Source organism: Hippopotamus amphibius, chromosome 16 (genome assembly GCF_030028045.1).
Source record: "Hippopotamus amphibius kiboko isolate mHipAmp2 chromosome 16, mHipAmp2.hap2, whole genome shotgun sequence".
Classification (NCBI taxonomy): domain Eukaryota; kingdom Metazoa; phylum Chordata; class Mammalia; order Artiodactyla; family Hippopotamidae; genus Hippopotamus; species Hippopotamus amphibius.
The window spans coordinates 63,850,950-63,868,667 of record NC_080201.1 but is presented as its reverse complement, the minus strand read 5'-3'; the positions used below and the strand labels follow the sequence as shown (position 1 = coordinate 63,868,667).

At 61.3% G+C, this 17,718-nt stretch overlaps 3 protein-coding genes across 3 annotated transcripts; all 3 read left to right on the top strand.

Annotated features, from left to right (window-relative positions):
- Window positions 1–4,266: 4,266 nt before the first annotated feature.
- IL11 (interleukin 11) lies at window positions 4,267–5,904 on the top strand. The gene is made up of 3 exons (XM_057713066.1): window positions 4,267–4,380; window positions 4,498–4,659; window positions 5,597–5,904. The coding sequence occupies exons 1-3, from the start codon at window positions 4,351–4,353 to the stop codon at window positions 5,765–5,767; spliced, it is 363 nt and encodes a 120-aa protein (XP_057569049.1). The 5' UTR covers window positions 4,267–4,350; the 3' UTR covers window positions 5,768–5,904.
- A 1,779-nt stretch (window positions 5,905–7,683) lies between these two features.
- On the top strand, window positions 7,684–11,912 carry GARIN5B (golgi associated RAB2 interactor family member 5B). The gene is made up of 8 exons (XM_057710927.1): window positions 7,684–7,833; window positions 8,026–8,180; window positions 8,257–8,515; window positions 9,077–9,101; window positions 9,286–9,350; window positions 9,436–9,539; window positions 9,657–9,849; window positions 10,119–11,912. Exons 1-8 carry the CDS (start codon window positions 7,684–7,686, stop codon window positions 11,910–11,912), a joined length of 2,745 nt encoding a protein of 914 aa, XP_057566910.1.
- A 2,860-nt stretch (window positions 11,913–14,772) lies between these two features.
- LOC130839259 (cytochrome c oxidase subunit 6B2) lies at window positions 14,773–16,069 on the top strand. Its single transcript, XM_057713327.1, has 3 exons — window positions 14,773–14,881; window positions 15,666–15,766; window positions 15,876–16,069. The coding sequence occupies exons 1-3, from the start codon at window positions 14,773–14,775 to the stop codon at window positions 15,927–15,929; spliced, it is 264 nt and encodes an 87-aa protein (XP_057569310.1). The 3' UTR covers window positions 15,930–16,069.
- Window positions 16,070–17,718: the final 1,649 nt, after the last annotated feature.

The following is a 17,718-nucleotide window of genomic DNA, read 5'->3' as shown; positions in this document are numbered from 1 at the left end:
CCTGAGTGTCCCCATCCCCAGGGAAGACCCAGGAGTCCTGAGTAACCCCCACCCTGCTGTCCTGCACCCACCGGCCTCCTGCTGCCACACTGGGGGGAGACGACCCCCACATCCCCAGGGCGAGGGCTGAGGCAGGCTGAGGGGACCGGCACCAGTCGGGGACCACTGACCCACGACCAGACTCCTGATCTTCCCGAACAGGGCACTCCCCAAACTGCAGAATGGCCACACGTTTTCTCTACCTTTCTGGAAACAAGAGTTTAGGGCCTGGACACCTGACACTCGGGTCTGAGGGAGGAGGGGGCTGAGAGCCGGGCTCCTGGATCTGAGGGAGGAGGCGGCTGGGGGTCTGGACTCATGCGTCTGGGGCAGGAGGATCTGGGGTCTTGGACTCCTAGGCTGAAGCAGGGGCTTGGGCTGGCACCTCCCACCCCTGCTCCCCTTAGGTGGCAGGGGCTGCCACCACCAGATCTCCGCTGTGGCTCTCAGGCTGGCCCCAGGCCCAGTCCCCATCCCCTCAGACCAGTCCATCCCCCAGGCTGGTGGCCTGAGTCACCTTGGCTGGCCCCGCCGGTCTGGGGGGGGGCTACGTCAGTTCTCCCCTCACTGACGCAGCCTTGGGCCCCCCACGCTGACTCAGCCGGAAACAGGCCCCCTGAGGGGCGGAGACCCAGTGGTCAGAGGCCTGGGTCCCAGCGCGAGCGGGGGCTGGGGAGGGCCCCTGGGGGGCCCTGGAAGGGGCGGCCATGACAGACGGAGAGAGGCGGAGAGAGCTCTTACCTGAGGCGATGAGGTCATGTCCCACCACGGGGGGGCTGTGACCTCACCTCCCTGGGGACCTGAGCAGTCGCCCCCCCAAGTGGTGGGGGAGGGGAGGGGGAGGACTCCAGCCGCCATGCATCCCCAGAGCCCCCCTGCCGGCTCAGCCCGGAGGAGGGGTCTGCGGGGAGACCTTTGGACGTCCTTCTCGACTTTTGTCTTCTCACTTCCCTCCATCCTTCCCTGCCACCTGTATCCTGGGGGTGCGGGTGCTCCTGGGGACTTGGGTTCCTGTCTGGGTCCCTCGCGCGTTATGCCGTGCTGTAAGTCCCCAGGGCCACCTCTGCTCCATATACCTGGTGCTCCCCGTGTGTGTCTGTGTCAGCGTCTCTGTCCCCCTGCATCTGTGTCCCCTGCTCCTGCTCCTACCCTCTCCGCATCTCCACCTCTCCGCATGGTGTTCCCCCTGCCCTGCCCCGGGCTCCCGCTCCCCTCCTCCCCGCCAGCGGCTCTCTCCGTGTCTCACCATCTCCATCTCTCCCAGGGGCTACCTCTTTTTCTGTCTCCCTGGATATGTTAATAAAAATCAGTCGTGATTGGGATTGCCGTACATACATTACTAATAAGAACAAAATATCAAACTGTACACTTTACATATATGCAGTTTATTGTATGTCAATTATATCTCAATAAAAGTTCTTCAAAAAAATCGATGGTGAGAATAGCAATAGTTCGCACTTATTGAGAGTTGACTGTGCTTTACAGGAGTAAACTCACTGTATCCTCACGCAGGCTTTTGGGAAGGGGTTGTGCCCAGGGTATCCCTATTTCACAGATGGAGAAACTGAGGCACAGAGCGGTGAAGCCATGTGCCCGGGGTCCCACCTCTGCTGGGTGTCTCGATGCCTCGTTCCCTTGGTCCCTGTCTCTGCCTCTGGTTTTCTCTCGCCATGTTCCAACCTGTCCCTTGCAGAAAGGATCCCCCGTCTCAGTCCCCGTTGCTGACTCCTCATGTCATCTCAGCATTTGCATCTCTCAGAGGATGCCTGCCCCTTGGGGCCTCTCCCTCTCTGTCACCCTGCCTTGCGCCTCCGTTTTTTGCCACCTGCCTCCCCTTCTTCTGACACGCCTGTCTCTATCTCTTTTCCTTTTGGGGGTCTCTCTAAGTCTCTCCTGCTGTCTTCATCTTCCTCTCCAAACCTCACTTCTCCTGGTTTTCTCTGCTGCTGCAGCATGTCTCTGTCTCTGCAGGTATCTCTACCTCTGCATCTCTGACTCTCCGTCTCTGTCCCGTGTCCCCATCTCTCTGAGTGTCTCTACCTCCCTGCCTGGGTCTCAGTCTCTCCCTCTCTCCCTCTCAGTCCCTGGGAGTCTCTCCCCTTCACACCTCCATCTCCCCAAGGCCTGAGTCTTGTGGCCCCGTCACCACCTCTACCCTGTCCCCATCTCCCCCTGCCTCCCATCTCTCTGCCTGTCCTGGTCCAGCCCGACCCCTGCCCTGCAACCAGGCCTCAGTTCTTGAGCTGCATGTGTCTGCCCCGGCAGCGCCGGCCGAGGAGGTGGAGGGAGGGGACGCCAATGACCTCACCAGCCCCTCTCCGACCACCCCCCCTTTCCCTTTTCAACTTTTCCAACTTTTCCTTCCGTGCCCTCCTCCGAGCGCGGCGGCGTGAGCCCTGCGAGGCAGCCGGCTCCGTCTGAATGGAAAAGGCAGGCAGGGAGGGTGAGTCAGGATGTGTCAGGCCGCCCTCCCCTGCCGCCTGCCCCCCGCCCGCCCGCCCCGGCCCCCTATATAACCCCCCAGGCGTACACACTCCCTCACTGCCGCGGCCCTCTCTGCTCACACGCACATGCCTCCCCTCCCCAGGCCGAGGCCCAGCTGACCCCCAGGGCTCCCACGGCAGCGGACAGGGAAGGGTTAAAGGCCCCCAGCCCCCTGCCCCCTGCCCTGGGGAACCCCTGCCCTGTGGGGACATGAACAGTAAGTTGGTTCAAGTTCCTGGAGCGGGGGGGACAGGGCGGGAGGAGGGAAGGACCGTCGGCGGGAAGGGTGGGGAGCAGACAGACACAGCGGAATCGGACCGAGAGACGGAGGAGAGCGAGGGAGCGATGGGGAGGCGGAGACGGAGCGGGAAGGAGATTCAGAGAAAGCAAGAGGCCTAGAGAAGGGACGGGCAGAGGGAGAGATGAAAGGACGGATCAGAGACGCGGAGACACCGAAAGGGCAGAGAGAGGGAGAGATAAATGGAGACTCACAGACAGAGACAGACAAATGCCAGGGGGTGATCCCAAAGGGCCCGGGACCCCCAGGGAGTCTGCGGGGACTGAGAGACGCAGACTCCCAGGGACCTCGACAGAGAGGCTCCAGGAGGGAAACTGAGGCAGAGAGCCCAAAGAGGTGAGAGCAAGCCCAGAACACCGACCCCAGCCAGGGGGAGGAGAGACAGAGGGAGACACAGGGGTGCAGACAGAAACAGAAGAGCCAGACAGATGCGGACGGACGGACAGACGGCGGCCGGGGAGGGCCCAGGGGGCGGGCTGGGGGTGTGCTGCGGGAGCGGGGCGGCCCGGGGGGCGCTGATTGGCTGGCTGGCGGGGTGGGCGGGGCAGCTGGGGGATGGGCGGCCGCGGAGGGAGCGGGCCGGAGCCCCCGCGCTGAGCTGCGCAGGGTCCCTCTCTCCCAGCCGCGCGCCGGGCGCGCCCGCGTCTCTGCCTCTCTCCGCCCAGGTGTGCTGCGGGCATCCCCGGCGCCGCGGCCCGGCCCTCCGCGGTCCACTCCGGCGGGGCCTGCGCGGGGGTCTCCCGGGGAGGGGTCAGGGCCTCCGGGCCTCGGTCCGGGTCTCCTTCCCCTGCTCTCAGTCCGGCTCGGGCTCCTGAGCCCGGGGAGGGGGCAGGTTCTGGCCTGTGTCTCCCCCCCTCATGCCCCGCCCCGGGGCCCAGATTCCGGCGTCCGGGGGCGGACGGGAGACGCCCGGCCCGTCTACCCGCCCCGGGCCGCGTCTGCTCCGACGGGCGGGGCAGCCAGAGCTGGAGAGGGAGAGGGAGAGGGAAACCCGCCCAGGCCCTGCGACGTGCCCTGTGCGCTCCGCCCTGGGACTCAGGACCCCCGCCCCAGCCCCTCCTCCCTCAGACCCACCAGTCGGGCCTGAGCCTTCTGTCTTCTCCCGCCCCCAGGTGTTTGCTGCCTGGTCCTGGTGGCACTGAGCCTGTGGCCAGATAGAGCGGCTGCTCCGGGGCCACCTCCTGGCCCCCCGCGGGCCTCCCCAGACCCTCGGGCTGAGCTGGACAGCGCCGTGCTCCTGACCCGCTCTCTCCTGGCGGACACTCGGCAGCTGGCCGCACAGCTGGTAGGAGAGCCTGGAGGAGCTGGGCTGGGGCTGGGGCCAGGACCGAGAGCGAAGAGGGCTTCTGGACTACCACGGTGGCAGGCAGAGACGGCGGGGGGGGGGGGGGGGGGGGGAGGGGAGGAGTCTGGGGGGTGAAGGGACCCCTGGAGCTGGGCAGGGTCCCTCTCACGGCTTCTTTCTCCCCAAGAGAGACAAATTCCCAGCTGACGGAGACCACAACCTGGATTCCCTCCCCACCCTGGCCATGAGTGCGGGGGCGCTGGGAGCCCTGCAGGTAAGGTGGGGGATGGGGCAAAGGTGGGAGCTGGGCAGTGACGGGAGTGCGGGGGGTTGGCGGCTGGAGTGAGCAAGTGCCAGGTGCTCCTTGACGCTCCCCCTGCCCGTCGCCCAGCTCCCAGGAGTGCTGACACGGCTGCGGGCAGACCTGTTCTCCTACCTGAGACACGTGCAGTGGCTGCGCCGGGCAGGAGGCCCTTCCCTGAAGACCCTGGAGCCCGAGCTGGGTGCCCTGCAGGCCCGGCTGGACCGGCTGCTGCGCCGGCTGCAGCTCCTGGTAAGATCACCTGGCCTTGAGACCCCTGGACCCCAGACCCCAAGCCTACTCTGAGACCCTCAGCCTGTGTCCCTGAGGCCCCAGATGCCAAAATCCTGCCTGGAGACTCTAAACTCTCACCCTGAGACACGGAGACCCCATGATCTTGTGACTCCAAGACTCACCCTGAAGCCCTAAGATTTGAGAACCCAAACCCTCACCCCAAGATCTGGAGACCCTGGCCCCAAGACAGGAGGATTCAAGACCCCAAGCCCAGGCCACTCTGAACCTCCAGACCCTGAGACACCCCACACCCTGGCCCTGAGATCCTGATACCTCAAGACCCCAGACCCTCAGGTGATGGACCTTGACTCAAAGCTAGCCTGGAGGCCATGGTTCTGCAAACCCCAGACCTCAAGGACCTAGACCCTGAGATCTCAAACTAGGAGACCCCAGACCCTGAGCCCTGAATCCCCAAGAGCTCAGATCTAGGTTTTAAGCCCTTAGGACCCCAAGACCCTGACTTTCAAAACCCCAAACTCAAGACCCTGAGATTATAAGACTTCAGAACCCAATTCCTGGGCCTGACCCTAAGACCCTGGAACTCAAATTCCAACTCTCAGCTCTGAGACCCCAGCTCTCACACATGAATCCCTGAGCTTGATCCTGGAGACCCACATCTAATACCTCAGCTCCAGGATCCCAGCCCTGACTCAGTAGACCTCACCCCCAGCCCCCTGAACTTGGCCCTGGAACCCCAGCCTTAAGACCCCCACCTTTAGGCCGCAGGCTCAAATTTCTGAACTCAACATCCTGCAGAACTCCCTACCCAGACATCCCACCTCACAGGTCAGAGACGCTGTAGAAATAGGCAATCTGGACGTCCCCCAACCCTGATTCAGTACAGACCCCCACTGCACCGCTGGCCTGAGGCTAACCCTCTGTCCTCTCCCGACAGATGTCCCGCCTGGCCCTGCCCCAGGCACCCCCAGACCCGCCGGCACCCCCACTGGCTCCCCCAGCCTCCCCCTGGGGAGGCATCCGGGCAGCCCACGCCATCCTTGGGGGGCTGCACCTGACGCTTGACTGGGCTGTGCGGGGCTTGCTGCTGCTGAAGACTCGGCTGTGACCATCCACCCGGCGTCACCCGCGTCCTTCAAAGCCGGATCTTATTTATTTATTTATTTTGGGACTGGGGGTGTGGCAGCCAGCGGATCCCCCCTCCATTGTCTCCCTCTAGTTAGAGACGATCCCTCCAGGAGGCCTGGGCAGGGGGGCATCTGTGCCTTATTTATACTTATTTATTTAAGGGGGTGGGTGGGAGGTAGGTGGACTCGGGGGTACCTGAGGAGGAGGGAACTGGGGTCCCGGATTCTTGGATCTCTAAGAAGTCTGGCCACAGTGTCTCCCTGACCCCCACCCCTCTGGGCCTAGACAAGGGCATATATTATTTATTAAACAATTACTTTTTGTGTTGGGGTGGGGAGGGAGGGGAAAAGGAGGCCTGGGTTTTTGTACAAAAATGTGAGAAACCTTTGTGAGATGGAGAAGGGGGGATTAAATTTGTCATACACATCCACTTAGAGGTGATTTCTCTGGGGGCCAGGGGCTGGATGTTGGGATCCCTGGGGGGCCCTGCATGGACAGGGACGTAGAGGGGGGACCATCAGCCTCCCAGAGACTGAGTTCTTACTCTCACAGTCAATAAACATTTAATGGCAGTTTCCAGAAGTTTACCTTGTGTTAACCAACAGTACTAGTACAGGACAAAGCTGCAAGCTCAATGTTGTTCATTACGGAAGTGTTTACAACAGCAAACTGGAAACAACCTAGATGTCCAACAGTAGGGGATGGTTATATAAATTACATTGCATTCATGTGATGGAATATACCAGCCATGAAGAGGGATGCTACAGGGCCCGCTTCAGTTATAGAAGGAGCAGACCACAAGGCTGCAAGCCACTGTGTGATCCCCATTTTGTGTGAATATATACATATATACACGGATTATCTAATAATCCTGTAAGGAAACACACCCGAGTGCTCACAATGGCCAGGGCAGGGTGGAAGCTGGGGGTGGGACTGTGGGTGACTTTCATCATTTGTGCTTCTCTGTATTTTCCAGAATTTTTACAATGACCATGTATTTTGCATGACACATTAAAAAAAAAAACAAAACCACTATATTTAGAATGACAGAATACCAGCACACCCCCCCCCCACGCCCACCCCCCGCCCAGCCCCAAAAGCCTTCAGAAAGGGACAAGAATGACATTCTTTGTGTGCCTGCTCTGGGCCATGCCCCAAGTGTGGGGTTTTACTTACAAGATTCCCCGCATCCTCCAATACCCAATACCACCCCTCCCATCTTACAGATGAGGGAAACGGAGGCTCCTGGCGGGTGCCTGTCGTTTAAGGCCACAGGGCTAGGGAGAGACGGAATGTGATTCTGCCAACAGTCTGGCTCATTCCAAACCTCATGTTCCTTTCTTTATAACCAATGTACAGCCATCATTGCCACAGACACAAACAAGTTAGATACAGGGAAACTGAGGCCCCTGGAGGTATGGACCTTCCCCAGGGTCTAGAGGAGGGTCAGTGGCAAGTTAGGACTGTAATTCAAGCCTCCCCTCTTAAGAGTCAGAAAGCCTTATGTTTAAAATCCCTTTATAACATCCCAGACGGACCCTCCCAGGGCCCTGGGTTGTCCCTAGTTTGAATCAGAAGCGGGGGCTTCATCCAGCCCTCAAGACTCCAGGGCAGGTTCCCAGAGGCAAAGGGAGCCCAGGGCCCCTGGAGAGTTCCCAGGAAGAGCCGCATCTGTGTCAGATGAGGTCACAAAGCCCCTTCACCGAAGGCTCCTCCCCCAGGTCAGGGCTGACCACCCCTGCAGGGCCATGTCCAAGCCCTGGGGAAGCTCCACTCTCTGGAACTGCTGAAGCCCAAGGGGCTGGGGCCAGGGGCCTGGGGGGCTGGGCGGCCACGCGCTGGGGTGCTGGGTCCCTGCCTCCGAGCCCCTGGTGACCCATGCTTTCTGCAGCCGTCATGAACCAGCTCCGGAACATCAGGCGTTTGGAGCCACTCCAGGGCCCCCCAAAGTGGGTCCCCGCCCTGGGCGAGCTGCAGAAGACCCTCCAGAAGGGCGAGTACTTGCCCCTCCGCCCGCTGCCCATGTTCGAGAGTAACTTTGTCCAGGTCCCCGGCTCCCTGTGCCCTGGGAGGGGCGGAGAGGGGCAGGAGGGAAGGGAGACCCCCTGGGCTGGGGGATTTGGGCCCAGGTGGGCAAGAGGCAGCTGGGGGGGGCTGGGTGGTGGGGAGCGCGATGTGGGGGTACCAGAGGAGCATAAGAGAAAGGAGTGGTCCCAGCCCCTCTCCCTGGACCCCCAGGTGACCAATCGAGGGGCCCCGGTGTTGGTGCACCACAGAACCAACCGAGTGACCATGGGCGTGGCCGCCTCCCTGCCAGGCCTGGTGTTGCCAGACATCCTGCTGATCGCCCAGCCCCCTGAAGGCAGGGAGTGCTCCCACCTCGTCCTCACCAGGTGCCTCCATCCCCCCATCCCTTGCCACCTCGCTCCCATCTCCGGCTCTACCGCTCCCATCTCCTGCCTCCGCCAGGATGATCCCACTGGACCTGGCCCACCTCTATGTCCACGACCTGTCCGCCTGGCGCCTGAAGCTGCGCCTGGTCACGGGCCGCTACTACTACCTGGAGCTGGATGCCCCTGACAGTGAGGTCGGCTTCCTGTTCGACCGCTGGATCCGCCTCATCAACCTGCTCCAGCAGCCCGCCACCTCTTGGGCCCCCAGGACCCTACACACGCCCCCCGTGGACCTGGCCCACGTAGCACCTCCTGCTTCTACCTGGCGTCTCCAGGTGGGGCCCTGACGCCACAGACCCCTGGGGGCAGCTATGTTCTAGATTCCAGAGGGAGCCGGGACCAAAAGACAGAAGTACAGGAGCCCCGGGAATGGGGCTGGGGGCCTGGACCTCTGGATCTGAGGGAGGAGGGACCGGAGGCCTGGACTCCTGGGACTGAGGGAGGAGGGGCTGGGGGTCTGGACCCCTGGGTCTGAGGGAGGAGGAGCTTGGGGCCTGGACCCCTGGATCTGAGGGAGGAGGGGTGGGGGTCCAGACTCCTGGGTCTGAGGGAGGAGGGGCTGGAGGCTTGACTCCTGGATCTGAGGGAGGAGGGACCGGGGGCCTGGACCCCTGGGTCTGAGGGAGGAGGAGCTGGGGGCCTGGATCCCTGGGTCTGAAGGAGAAAGGGCTGGGGGTCTGGACTCCTGGGTCTGAGGGAGGAGGAGCTGAGGGCCAGGACCCCTGGGTCTGAGGGAGGAGGGACCGGGGGCCTGGCCTCCTGGGCTGGGTAGGTAATGGAGATGTGGAAACCAGGAAGAGCTCACCCTTCCTGACTGCCCCCCTCCCTGTCCACAGGACCCGGCCCACCACAGACGTTCAGGTGAGCGGGTCTGGGTGTCCGTCAGGCCATTCCCCAAACCTCAACTCCTCCTCCCCCAGGCGTGGACAGAGCCTCAGCATCACGGCCTCTCCCCCGGTTCAGCCCCACATGAGTCCCATATGGGCCTCTCCCCATGTTATCCCCATCGGGGTCCTTGACGTGAGGCGGCCCCCTCTCTTTCCAGTCATGATTGCCAGGCCCACCTTTCCTTACAAGATTCTGACAACTCAGAGACAGAGGAAGGCCAAGGTGAGCGGGCCCCGGTGGGCCTGGTGGGCAGGGGGCTGAGGGGCTGCACCACCTGACGGCCCTCCCTCCTTCCTCCCTCTGCCAGACCCTCAAGCGCAAATTCAAGTCTCAGGCCGTGGGGGACTCCGTGCCTCTCATCTGGTCGCAGCTGGAGCAAGCTGACGCGAGAAAGAAATCCACAGAAAAAAAGTAGGCGTGGGGCCTTGTCACCATGCGGGGCGGGGAGGGGGGGTGTCCTCATGCAGAAGCCACATGAGTCACATCAAGTGGCCCTTACAGGTCCCAGCCCGACCTCTCCCCTGACAGACCTCAGATCGAAGTCCAAGTTTCTGGTGAGCTCAACCCTTCCCTCTGCCTCCACGAATGGACCCCCGAAATGCTGACCCTTCTGCTGAGGGCTCAGACTGCTTTCTCCCCCCCAGAAAAGCCCAGTATCACCATTCGGACCATCTTCAGCATCTTTTCCAACACACCCAACCGCATGGTGTCCTCTTCCAAGGCAGCTATATATTGAGGGCCGGGGCCAACTCTTGAATTGGAGGGAGGAGGGGCCGGGGGCCGGAACCCCTGGGTCTGAGGGAGGAGGGGCCGGGGGCCGGGACCCCTGGGTCTGCGGGAGGAGGGGCCGGGGGCCGGGACCCCTGGGTCTGCGGGAGGAGGGGCCGGGGGCCAGGACCCCTGGGTCTGTGGGAGGAGGGGCCGGGGGCCTGGGTCGGCGCATCTGCATCAGTCCTGACTATCCTTCCCCTCCCCTCCATCCACCTACAGCGTTGCTCTGATTCCGAGGGGGCCACATGCCTGGCAGGTTTACATGAGACCCCTGCATGCTGTATCTCAGAGGACAGCCCTGAAATGCCCTTGCTGAGCTCCTGTGATCACTTAGATATGTACCTGTGGCAACAGGACATGGACGACCTGATGGACCCCGAGTCCAGTACCCTGTCCACGTCCTCCCTCTGCCCAGCCGCTTACCCTCCCGACTGCCTCGGGTGCAATGGAAAGGCCAGGCCTCTGGACTCAGGGCAGAGGCTGTGGCCACCGCCCTCCCAGAAGCCCCCAGCGGTCCCTGCTGCCTCTTGTAAGGCTCCATTCATCCTTGACCAGACCCAGAAGGTCTCGGCTGCGCCTGCTCCGCCCCAGAAGATCTCAACTGCACCCTGCCCACCCTGGAAAGCCTCAGCTCTTCTTGCCGCTCCCCAGGAGGCCCCAGCCACACCCGGCCCGTCTCGGAAGACCCCACGTGTACCGGCCGTTCCCCACAAGGCCCCAGCCGCGCCTGCCAAATCTCGGAAGGCCCCACGTGTACCGGCCGTTCCCCACAAGGCCCCAGCCGTGCCTGCCGAATCTCGGAAGGCCCCACGTGTACCGGCCGTTCCCCACAAGGCCCCAGCCGTGCCTGCCGAATCTCGGAAGGCCCCACGTGTACCGGCTGTTCCCCCGAAGGCTGTGTCCCCCCCTGCTCTGAAGAGGAAATCTGTGTTCCTACCTACCCCATCCCAGAAGGCGGTGACCTTACCTACTCAATACCAGATGACAATGGACCCTGCCAACGTCAGCGTGTTGCCTGTGGGACGTCATGGAGGAGATGTGCTTGAGAAAAGCAAGCCTGAAGGGAAGCCAGAGCCAGTGATGTTGATGGGCACCCAGGAGACAAACATAGTAGAGATGAGGACTCAGAAAACATCCCTGGAGCTGCCTTTCACCACCACCAAGAAGGAGTCAGAGGAAGTCCTGGTCAGCAGAGCCCAGGAGATCACCGTGGATGGCTTGAAGGGCAAGGGCAAGTTGGAGGACAAGGTCCTCAGGATGAAGGAGGAGATCTCTCTGGACAGGCCAGGCTTCAAATCCAAGGAGGTGGGGCAGCGGAAGAAGTGGGTCAAGACCCAGGAGCTGGCCATCGAGGGAGACCCGCAGGGGCAGACCAGGCCCTTCTCAGTGGAAGGGCTCACCCTTGCCAAGCTGATGATCACTGCCAGCTCCAAGGATCCCTCCTTCAGATCGGCTCTCATCAATCTGCCCTCCTGGCTCTCAACCCAGCAGGGGTCTGCCATGCCAGCAATGGGCACAGTACCCCTCCACAGCACCAAGGTGTCCCGGCCGGAGAAGACACCGGTGGCGGTCAGGGAGCAGTCACAGTTTGGGGCCTGGGCGAAGGGGAACACGCGTCCATGGGCGGAGGTGGAGGAGGTGCCCGAGGACCCAAAGGGGCCTTCCAAAGTGGCCCCCTGCCCCAAGCGTGCCACCAGCAGCTCCACGATGAACGTTGCCTCCCTGACTCCCATCCCTCTGCCCTCAGTGAGGTGGGAGGACGTACCCGAGTCGCCTGCCTCGCTGACCCCCATCTCAAAGTGGGAGGCCAGGGTCTCCCAACAGCCCAGGAGGGTATCTCAAGAGCTCAAGAGGGTGCCGGACCAGTGCCCTGTGGCCACAGTGGGGTCGTCCTTAGAGATTCTCTTGCCCACTCTCTTGGAAATTGAGACTATGAAGGACACAGCCTCCGAGGTGGAAAAGATAAAAGAGGAACTGGGCGTCTTTGCTCCTTCAGCCAGGTATTTGGGGTGACAGCTAATGTGTCAACTCTGTTATCCATGAGGTAGAAAGGATCATTCCCTAGGTGTGTGGCATCGTTCTGTGCACTGGGGACATAGCGTGGAGCGATCTGGGGAGGGGTGCTCCTGGCATCTTTGGGGCAGAGCCCAGGGATGCTGCTCTGTGTCCCACAGTGCACGGGATGGTGCCACACAGCAAAGTATGATACCCCACAAAATATCAGCAGCGCTGAAGTTGGGAACTCTGACAATAAAACCCACATTAATTATATTGCACATGAGAAGGTGATAGGGCTCTGGACAAACAGGAGTGGGGGTAGGCAGATTCCAGTATTGGACTGGGTGGTCCAGGAGGGCCTCAGTGAGCTGGTGTCATTTGTGCCAGGATCTGAAGGAGGGGAGGGAGGAAGCCTTGTGGACAACTAGGGAAATTCATTCCCTTCAGAAGGAACAGCCACTGCAAAGGCCCTGAGGCAGGGACCTCTGTGCTGGACCAAGAGGGAACTCTAGGACATCCCGGAGTAGGAATTGTGATCAGAGGAGACATGAGGGTGGCACCATCATCTGGGGCCTTGCAGGCCATCTTAAGTACTTTGGGTTTGACACTAAGTGAACTGGAGTGTTTTGAGCAGAAGAGCTGGAACTGATGTGTGTTAGAAAGGACTCTCTCTGGCTGAAGTTTGGAGAAGGTAGAGGGGGAAGGGTGGACACCAGGAGAAGAGCCGGAAGTTGTAATGACTAAGGCACAAGATGATGGTGGCTTGGACAAGAGGGGCAGGGATGGAGGTATTGAGAAGTGATGGGCTTCTGGAGAAACTCTGATGGTTGAGCTAATGGATCAGCTCATGGACTGGGCATGTTCACATGGCATTGAGGGTAACCTCAAGGTTTGGGATCTGAGACACTGGGAAGATGCAGCAGTTGAGGAAGCTGTGAGTGGAGTAGGTATCAGGGAGAAGATCAGGAATTCTGTTTTGGACATCTTGATTCTGGGATGTCAGGTGAGGATGCAGGGCAGGCAGCTGCATACATGAATCTGGAATGTTTTGGGGAATCATCGGCGCATGGACAGTTGCTGCAAGCTGTGAGACTGGAGGTCACCAGCTAGTGAGTATAGGTGGAGGCAGAGTCCAAGGTGTTTGGGGAAAAGGGGAACCAGAGTCAGAGAGAGGGAGCAAGGAACAGCATCCTGAACACCAAGTGAAGAAAATGATGAGGAACGTCATGGGAGCAGCCACGCCAAATTCTGCGAGCAGGTAGAGGAAGACAGGACGAGACAGGACCTCTGATTTAACGGCAAGGAGGTGACCTGGTGGGAATGAAGACCTGGATGGGGCAGGCTTAAGGGCGCACAGGAAGTGGATCACCATGCTGCAACTCTTGAAAACATGTGGCTGAGTGAAAGGAGCCAGACACAAAAGGCCACATAGTGTACGATTTTTGTGTGCATGAAATGTCCGGGAGAGGCAAATCCGAAGAGACAGGAAGCAGATTGGTGGTTGCTGGGAGCTGCAAGGGATGGGAGGAATGGGGAGTGGCTGCTTAATGGGTATGGGGTTTCCTTTCATGATGATGAAAATGTCCTGGGAGCTAGGTGGTGGTGGTAGTTGCACACCATTATAAATGTAATTCATGCCACCGAACTGTACACTTTAAAATTGTTACAATGGTAAAATTTATGGGATGTGTATTTTCCCACTACTTACATACATACATATGTATATAACCAGGGGAATTGGAGAGGAGGAGTAAACCAGCTCTTTCCAAGTCATTCGCTGAAAGAGGAAGCTGGTATAGGATGTGGACACAAGCGAGGGCTTCTTAAGAGGAAAGAGATATTAGTGCACTTGGATGTTAGGGCGAAGGATCCAGAGTCAGGCTTGATATTAGGGAGGCAGGAGGGAGAGAAACCTAGGAGGGACACTGGTGGAAAACACAGATTCCAGCTCAGGCTTGCCCAGCCCTGGAGCAGGACACCCCCCGCCACCCCCAGTACTTATTGAGCCCTCACTACTCTCCCTGCCGATCCCCCAAAGCCCTCTCTGTCTTTCTCTCTCTCTGCAGTGTGCACCATTCCCAGCGGCCTCAATAGCAGGATACGGTGGACGCAACCTCAGTCGCCAAAGTGTTCAGAGGAGCCCAGCGGGGCCAGGTAGGCCCTGAACCCTGCAGATCCGCCTTACACCTGACGTTGGCGTCCAGGAGCCCGGGCCCCACCCTGGCTCTTTCCTCTTCCTCACAGACCCCCAGGTGCTGCGCACCTCTGCTGTAAGAAGCAGAGTACTGAGAAGGCCGGGCGGGGGATGCTTCTTCTCCGGTGGAGACCCGACCTATCTATACCTCTATATATGGGGGGGGGGAGGGGGGCGTTGCGGGGCGGGGGAGAGCCCACGTGGTGGCCCAGCTTCTCAGAGATTAAAAGCTTGAGTCTGAGACTCGGCAACAGTAGCGCCTGGGTGCCTGTGTGTGCGCGCCAGCCCCAAGACGGGGAATCGGGCGGGAAGTGGGAGTCGCGGCGGGGTCGAGGGGTGGGGGTCCACACCTACCCCTCCCCGCGTCCCAGACCGGTCCTTGCAGCGCACCAGCTCCCATTGGCTGGGGCTCCGGGGGTTCCAGCCAATCCGGCCAGGGCGGTCGTGTTTTTCCTGGGCTGGGACCCTCGATACTCAGAAGCCAGGTTGTACCCCCGGACGGAGCCACAAAAACAGCTGAGCCAGTGACCCGCTGACATCAGCCTGGTGAGGGCAGGACGGGTGGGAACGCGGGCTGGGTTTCGGGGTGGAGGTCAGGAGCTGGGTGCAGGTCGGAGCGAGGGGCGCCTCGTGGGCCCCACCGAACCCCATCCCTCCGCGCAGGAGCCGCCGCCTTCGTGGATGCTGGGTGACTGCCCGAAGCCCTGCAAGGGGAGATGGCCAACGCCGCCCTTCGACCCACGCTTCCCCAACCAGAACCAGACCCGTAACTGCTACCAGAACTTTCTGGGTAAGACCTTCGGGCCAAGTTAGGGGGAGCGGGTGAGAAGCTGGGCGGCAGGAAGGGACGCGCCGCACCGGAGGACGCGGGGAGAGTGAAGGACTCGCCTCAGGGGCGGAGACCGTTGGGGAAGGGGCGGGGCCTACCGGGGAGGGGCGGGGCCTTGTATAAGAGGGGCGGGATCGATCTGTCGAAGGGCGGGGTGAGGGAGGAGTTGAGCCTAACTGGGAGGGGCGGGGCGGGGGGGCCGGCGGGGCCTGGCTGGGAGCAGGCAGGGCCTGGGGCGGGGCGGGCGAGGGAGGAGCAGGAGATTGGGGGGTGGGACCGAATCGTGGAAGAAGCGGGGCCTTTCAGGTAAGGGCGGGGCTTTGTGTAAAAGGGGCGAGATCGATCCGTGGAAGGGCGGGGTGAGGGAGGAGCGCAGCCTTGCCTGGGAGGGGCGAGTCGGAGTCTTGGAGGGGTGAAGGGAGATGGGCGGGGCCCAGGGAGGGGCGGGCGAGGGAGGAGCCGGGCCCTCCAGGTTGGGGTGGGGCCGGATCTCGGAGGGGGCGGGGCCTACTGTGGAGGCGCGTGACCAACTCTTGGAAGGGTGGGGTGAGAGGAGCATAGGTGGGAGGAGGCGGAGCTGGAGCTGGGTCTCGCTGGAGGGCGTGGCTAGGAGGGGCGGGGAAATGGAGGTGGGGCCGGGCGGGAGGGCCGGGGCCTACCGTGGAGGGCAGGCCTGGCGTAGAGGGGCGGGGCGTGCTGTGCGACTCCACCCACCCTGCCCGGCCCGCCCCGCCCCGCCCGACAGACTACCACCGCTGTGTCAAGAATATGAACCGCCGCGGGAAAAGCACACAGCCCTGCGAATATTACTTCCGCGTGTTCCACTCGCTGTGCCCCATCAGCTGGGTGAGGGGACAGAGGGGCGGCGCACGGGCCGGCCGGGCTAGGGTGGATGGGCGGGCTGAGCGAGCTGGCGCCCACTCTCCACCTCCCTGCCTCCTACCCCCCACCCCAGGTGCAGCGCTGGACCCAGCAGATCAAGGACGGGACTTTCGCTGGCAAAATCTAACAGCCTGAGAGCGGCTCCTCCGAGGGATCAGTCCCAGCGTCATCCCCCTCCCCATCCTCTCGTCTCCCGGAGAATGGGCGCCATCATCCCAAACCCCACCCCACCCCCGCCCCATCTTTAAGCCGCAAATAAAGCTACGTTAGTGCTGATATTTCTTAATGTCTGGTCAGTGAGGTGTGGGGGCGTCTGGAGGTCCTGTCTGTGCCCTGCAGCCAACACGACTGGTTCTAATCGTGGGAGGAGTGAGGGAGGACTGGCCTCCATCAGGGCTGGCATGGAGGGAGGACAGTCAGGGTAGTAGCAAACTGAGCCCCTCCCACCCCCTCCCCACCTTGCCCGCTCCAGCAGGTAGCAGTCTCTTCTCAGCAGGGTCCCCCCTGGCTCTCTGGGTCCCAACACTTGCCTACCAGGATCGTTCCAGGGTCCTCCTGCCTCTCAATTCCCACACCTACCTGTCACCCAAGTCCTCCCTCCACCTCCTCCTTCAGGATCCTCTTCCCTCCTGGACCACCTCCCCAGCCCGCTCCTGGACGTCCTGCCCCACACCCTCCATCCCATCTCAAGTACCAGAGTCTTTTTATACCACCCAGCACTGACCCCATCACTCCCTCCCCTGCTCCTGGCCCTTTGTGGCTTACCACCACTCCCTCGCCCCCCTCTCCCCTTTGACTCCTCTCCCCTCCCAGTCCATCCCCAACCCCATCACATGAGCCCCTCCTAATGGGATGCTCTGCACTGGTCCCCTAGGTCTTTTCAGCACCCTGTCCACAGCCAGGGGCAGCCTTCTCTTCTGATCAAACACGTCACTTCAGTTTCTCCTGCCAACCCCTTCCTGACTGCAAGCTCCTCCAGTACACTCAGAGCTCCAGGCTGTTATTCTTCGTTCTTACCCCACTTGGGGTTGGGGCCTGTCCTCAGCCAAGCTCAGGGACCACAATGCTGAGATTCATCTTGATTCCACATGCCCCTCAAAATGTCACCTCTCAGCCACCTCCACTTCCCCCCTCCCCACCACTGCCCTGAGCCAGGCTAAGGAGCGACTCTTGACAGAGCTCAGAGCCTGGGGCTTTTAGCCTGGTCCTGCCCTAGATGGGCATAAGTTCTGGGCAGGGGTGTGTGTGTGTGTGTGTGTGTGTGTGTGTGTGTGTGTGGTGGGGCGGGGATTTGACTGTTTCTGCCTGAAGCTGTCAGCCTCCTGGAGCAGCCTGGACCCCAAGACTCTGCCGGAAGTGATCTCATGAGGTCCCCATTCAATCCCAGGGTTCAAAGGTGGCTATTACTAATCACATGACAACTTACTGGGTGGCCCTGGACAAGCCTCCTGACCTGGGTCACCTCAGTTTCCCCAGCTGTCAACAGAGATGGCGCAAAATCCCATTATCACGAGAGACGGAATGATGGGAGGGGCTGGGTGAGCTCAGGGGAGAACTGGCTCCCGCCATGCCTCTCAGCGACTCTACGCTGCCCTCACTGCCCCAACCAGGCCACACCCCAGATGTGCCATCTCCCAGGACGGCTCCACCCGAAACCTTGGCCCTGGGCTCCCTTAGACCACAACCTGAGGGGCAGAGGGCAAATGAGGGCACAGGGTGTGGACTCAGACAGGAGAGACTGGAAGCTGGGGGGGTGGGGGGGGTGGGGAGGGGTGGGGAGGGTGGGTGTAGGGTGTGAGTCGTGCACATGACCTCCCTTGACCTGCAGACCTCGGGCCTGCACAGAGGTGGCGCTGCTGCAGGAAAGAAGGAAAGCTGTGATGCCACGCCGGCAAGGCAGCTCTGAGTCACCAAAT

What these genes read in the sequence shown, in the direction of transcription:
- IL11 (XM_057713066.1), top strand. Translation starts at nt 4,351, where the DNA reads ATGAGTGCGGGGGCGCTGGGAGCCCTGCAG. An exon ending in GGGCGCTGGGAGCCCTGCAG is followed by an intron (nt 4,381 to 4,497) that starts GTAAGGTGGGGG and finishes CCCGTCGCCCAG; the next exon opens with CTCCCAGGAGTGCTGACACG. An exon ending in TGCGCCGGCTGCAGCTCCTG is followed by an intron (nt 4,660 to 5,596) that starts GTAAGATCACCT and finishes CTCTCCCGACAG; the next exon opens with ATGTCCCGCCTGGCCCTGCC.
- GARIN5B (XM_057710927.1), top strand. Translation starts at nt 7,684, where the DNA reads ATGAACCAGCTCCGGAACATCAGGCGTTTGGAGCCACTCCAGGGCCCC. An exon ending in TCCCACCTCGTCCTCACCAG is followed by an intron (nt 8,181 to 8,256) that starts GTGCCTCCATCC and finishes TGCCTCCGCCAG; the next exon opens with GATGATCCCACTGGACCTGG. An exon ending in CTTCTACCTGGCGTCTCCAG is followed by an intron (nt 8,516 to 9,076) that starts GTGGGGCCCTGA and finishes CCCTGTCCACAG; the next exon opens with GACCCGGCCCACCACAGACG.
- LOC130839259 (XM_057713327.1), top strand. Translation starts at nt 14,773, where the DNA reads ATGCTGGGTGACTGCCCGAAGCCCTGCAAGGGGAGATGGCCAACGCCG. An exon ending in CTGCTACCAGAACTTTCTGG is followed by an intron (nt 14,882 to 15,665) that starts GTAAGACCTTCG and finishes CCCGCCCGACAG; the next exon opens with ACTACCACCGCTGTGTCAAG. An exon ending in CGCTGTGCCCCATCAGCTGG is followed by an intron (nt 15,767 to 15,875) that starts GTGAGGGGACAG and finishes CCCCCACCCCAG; the next exon opens with GTGCAGCGCTGGACCCAGCA.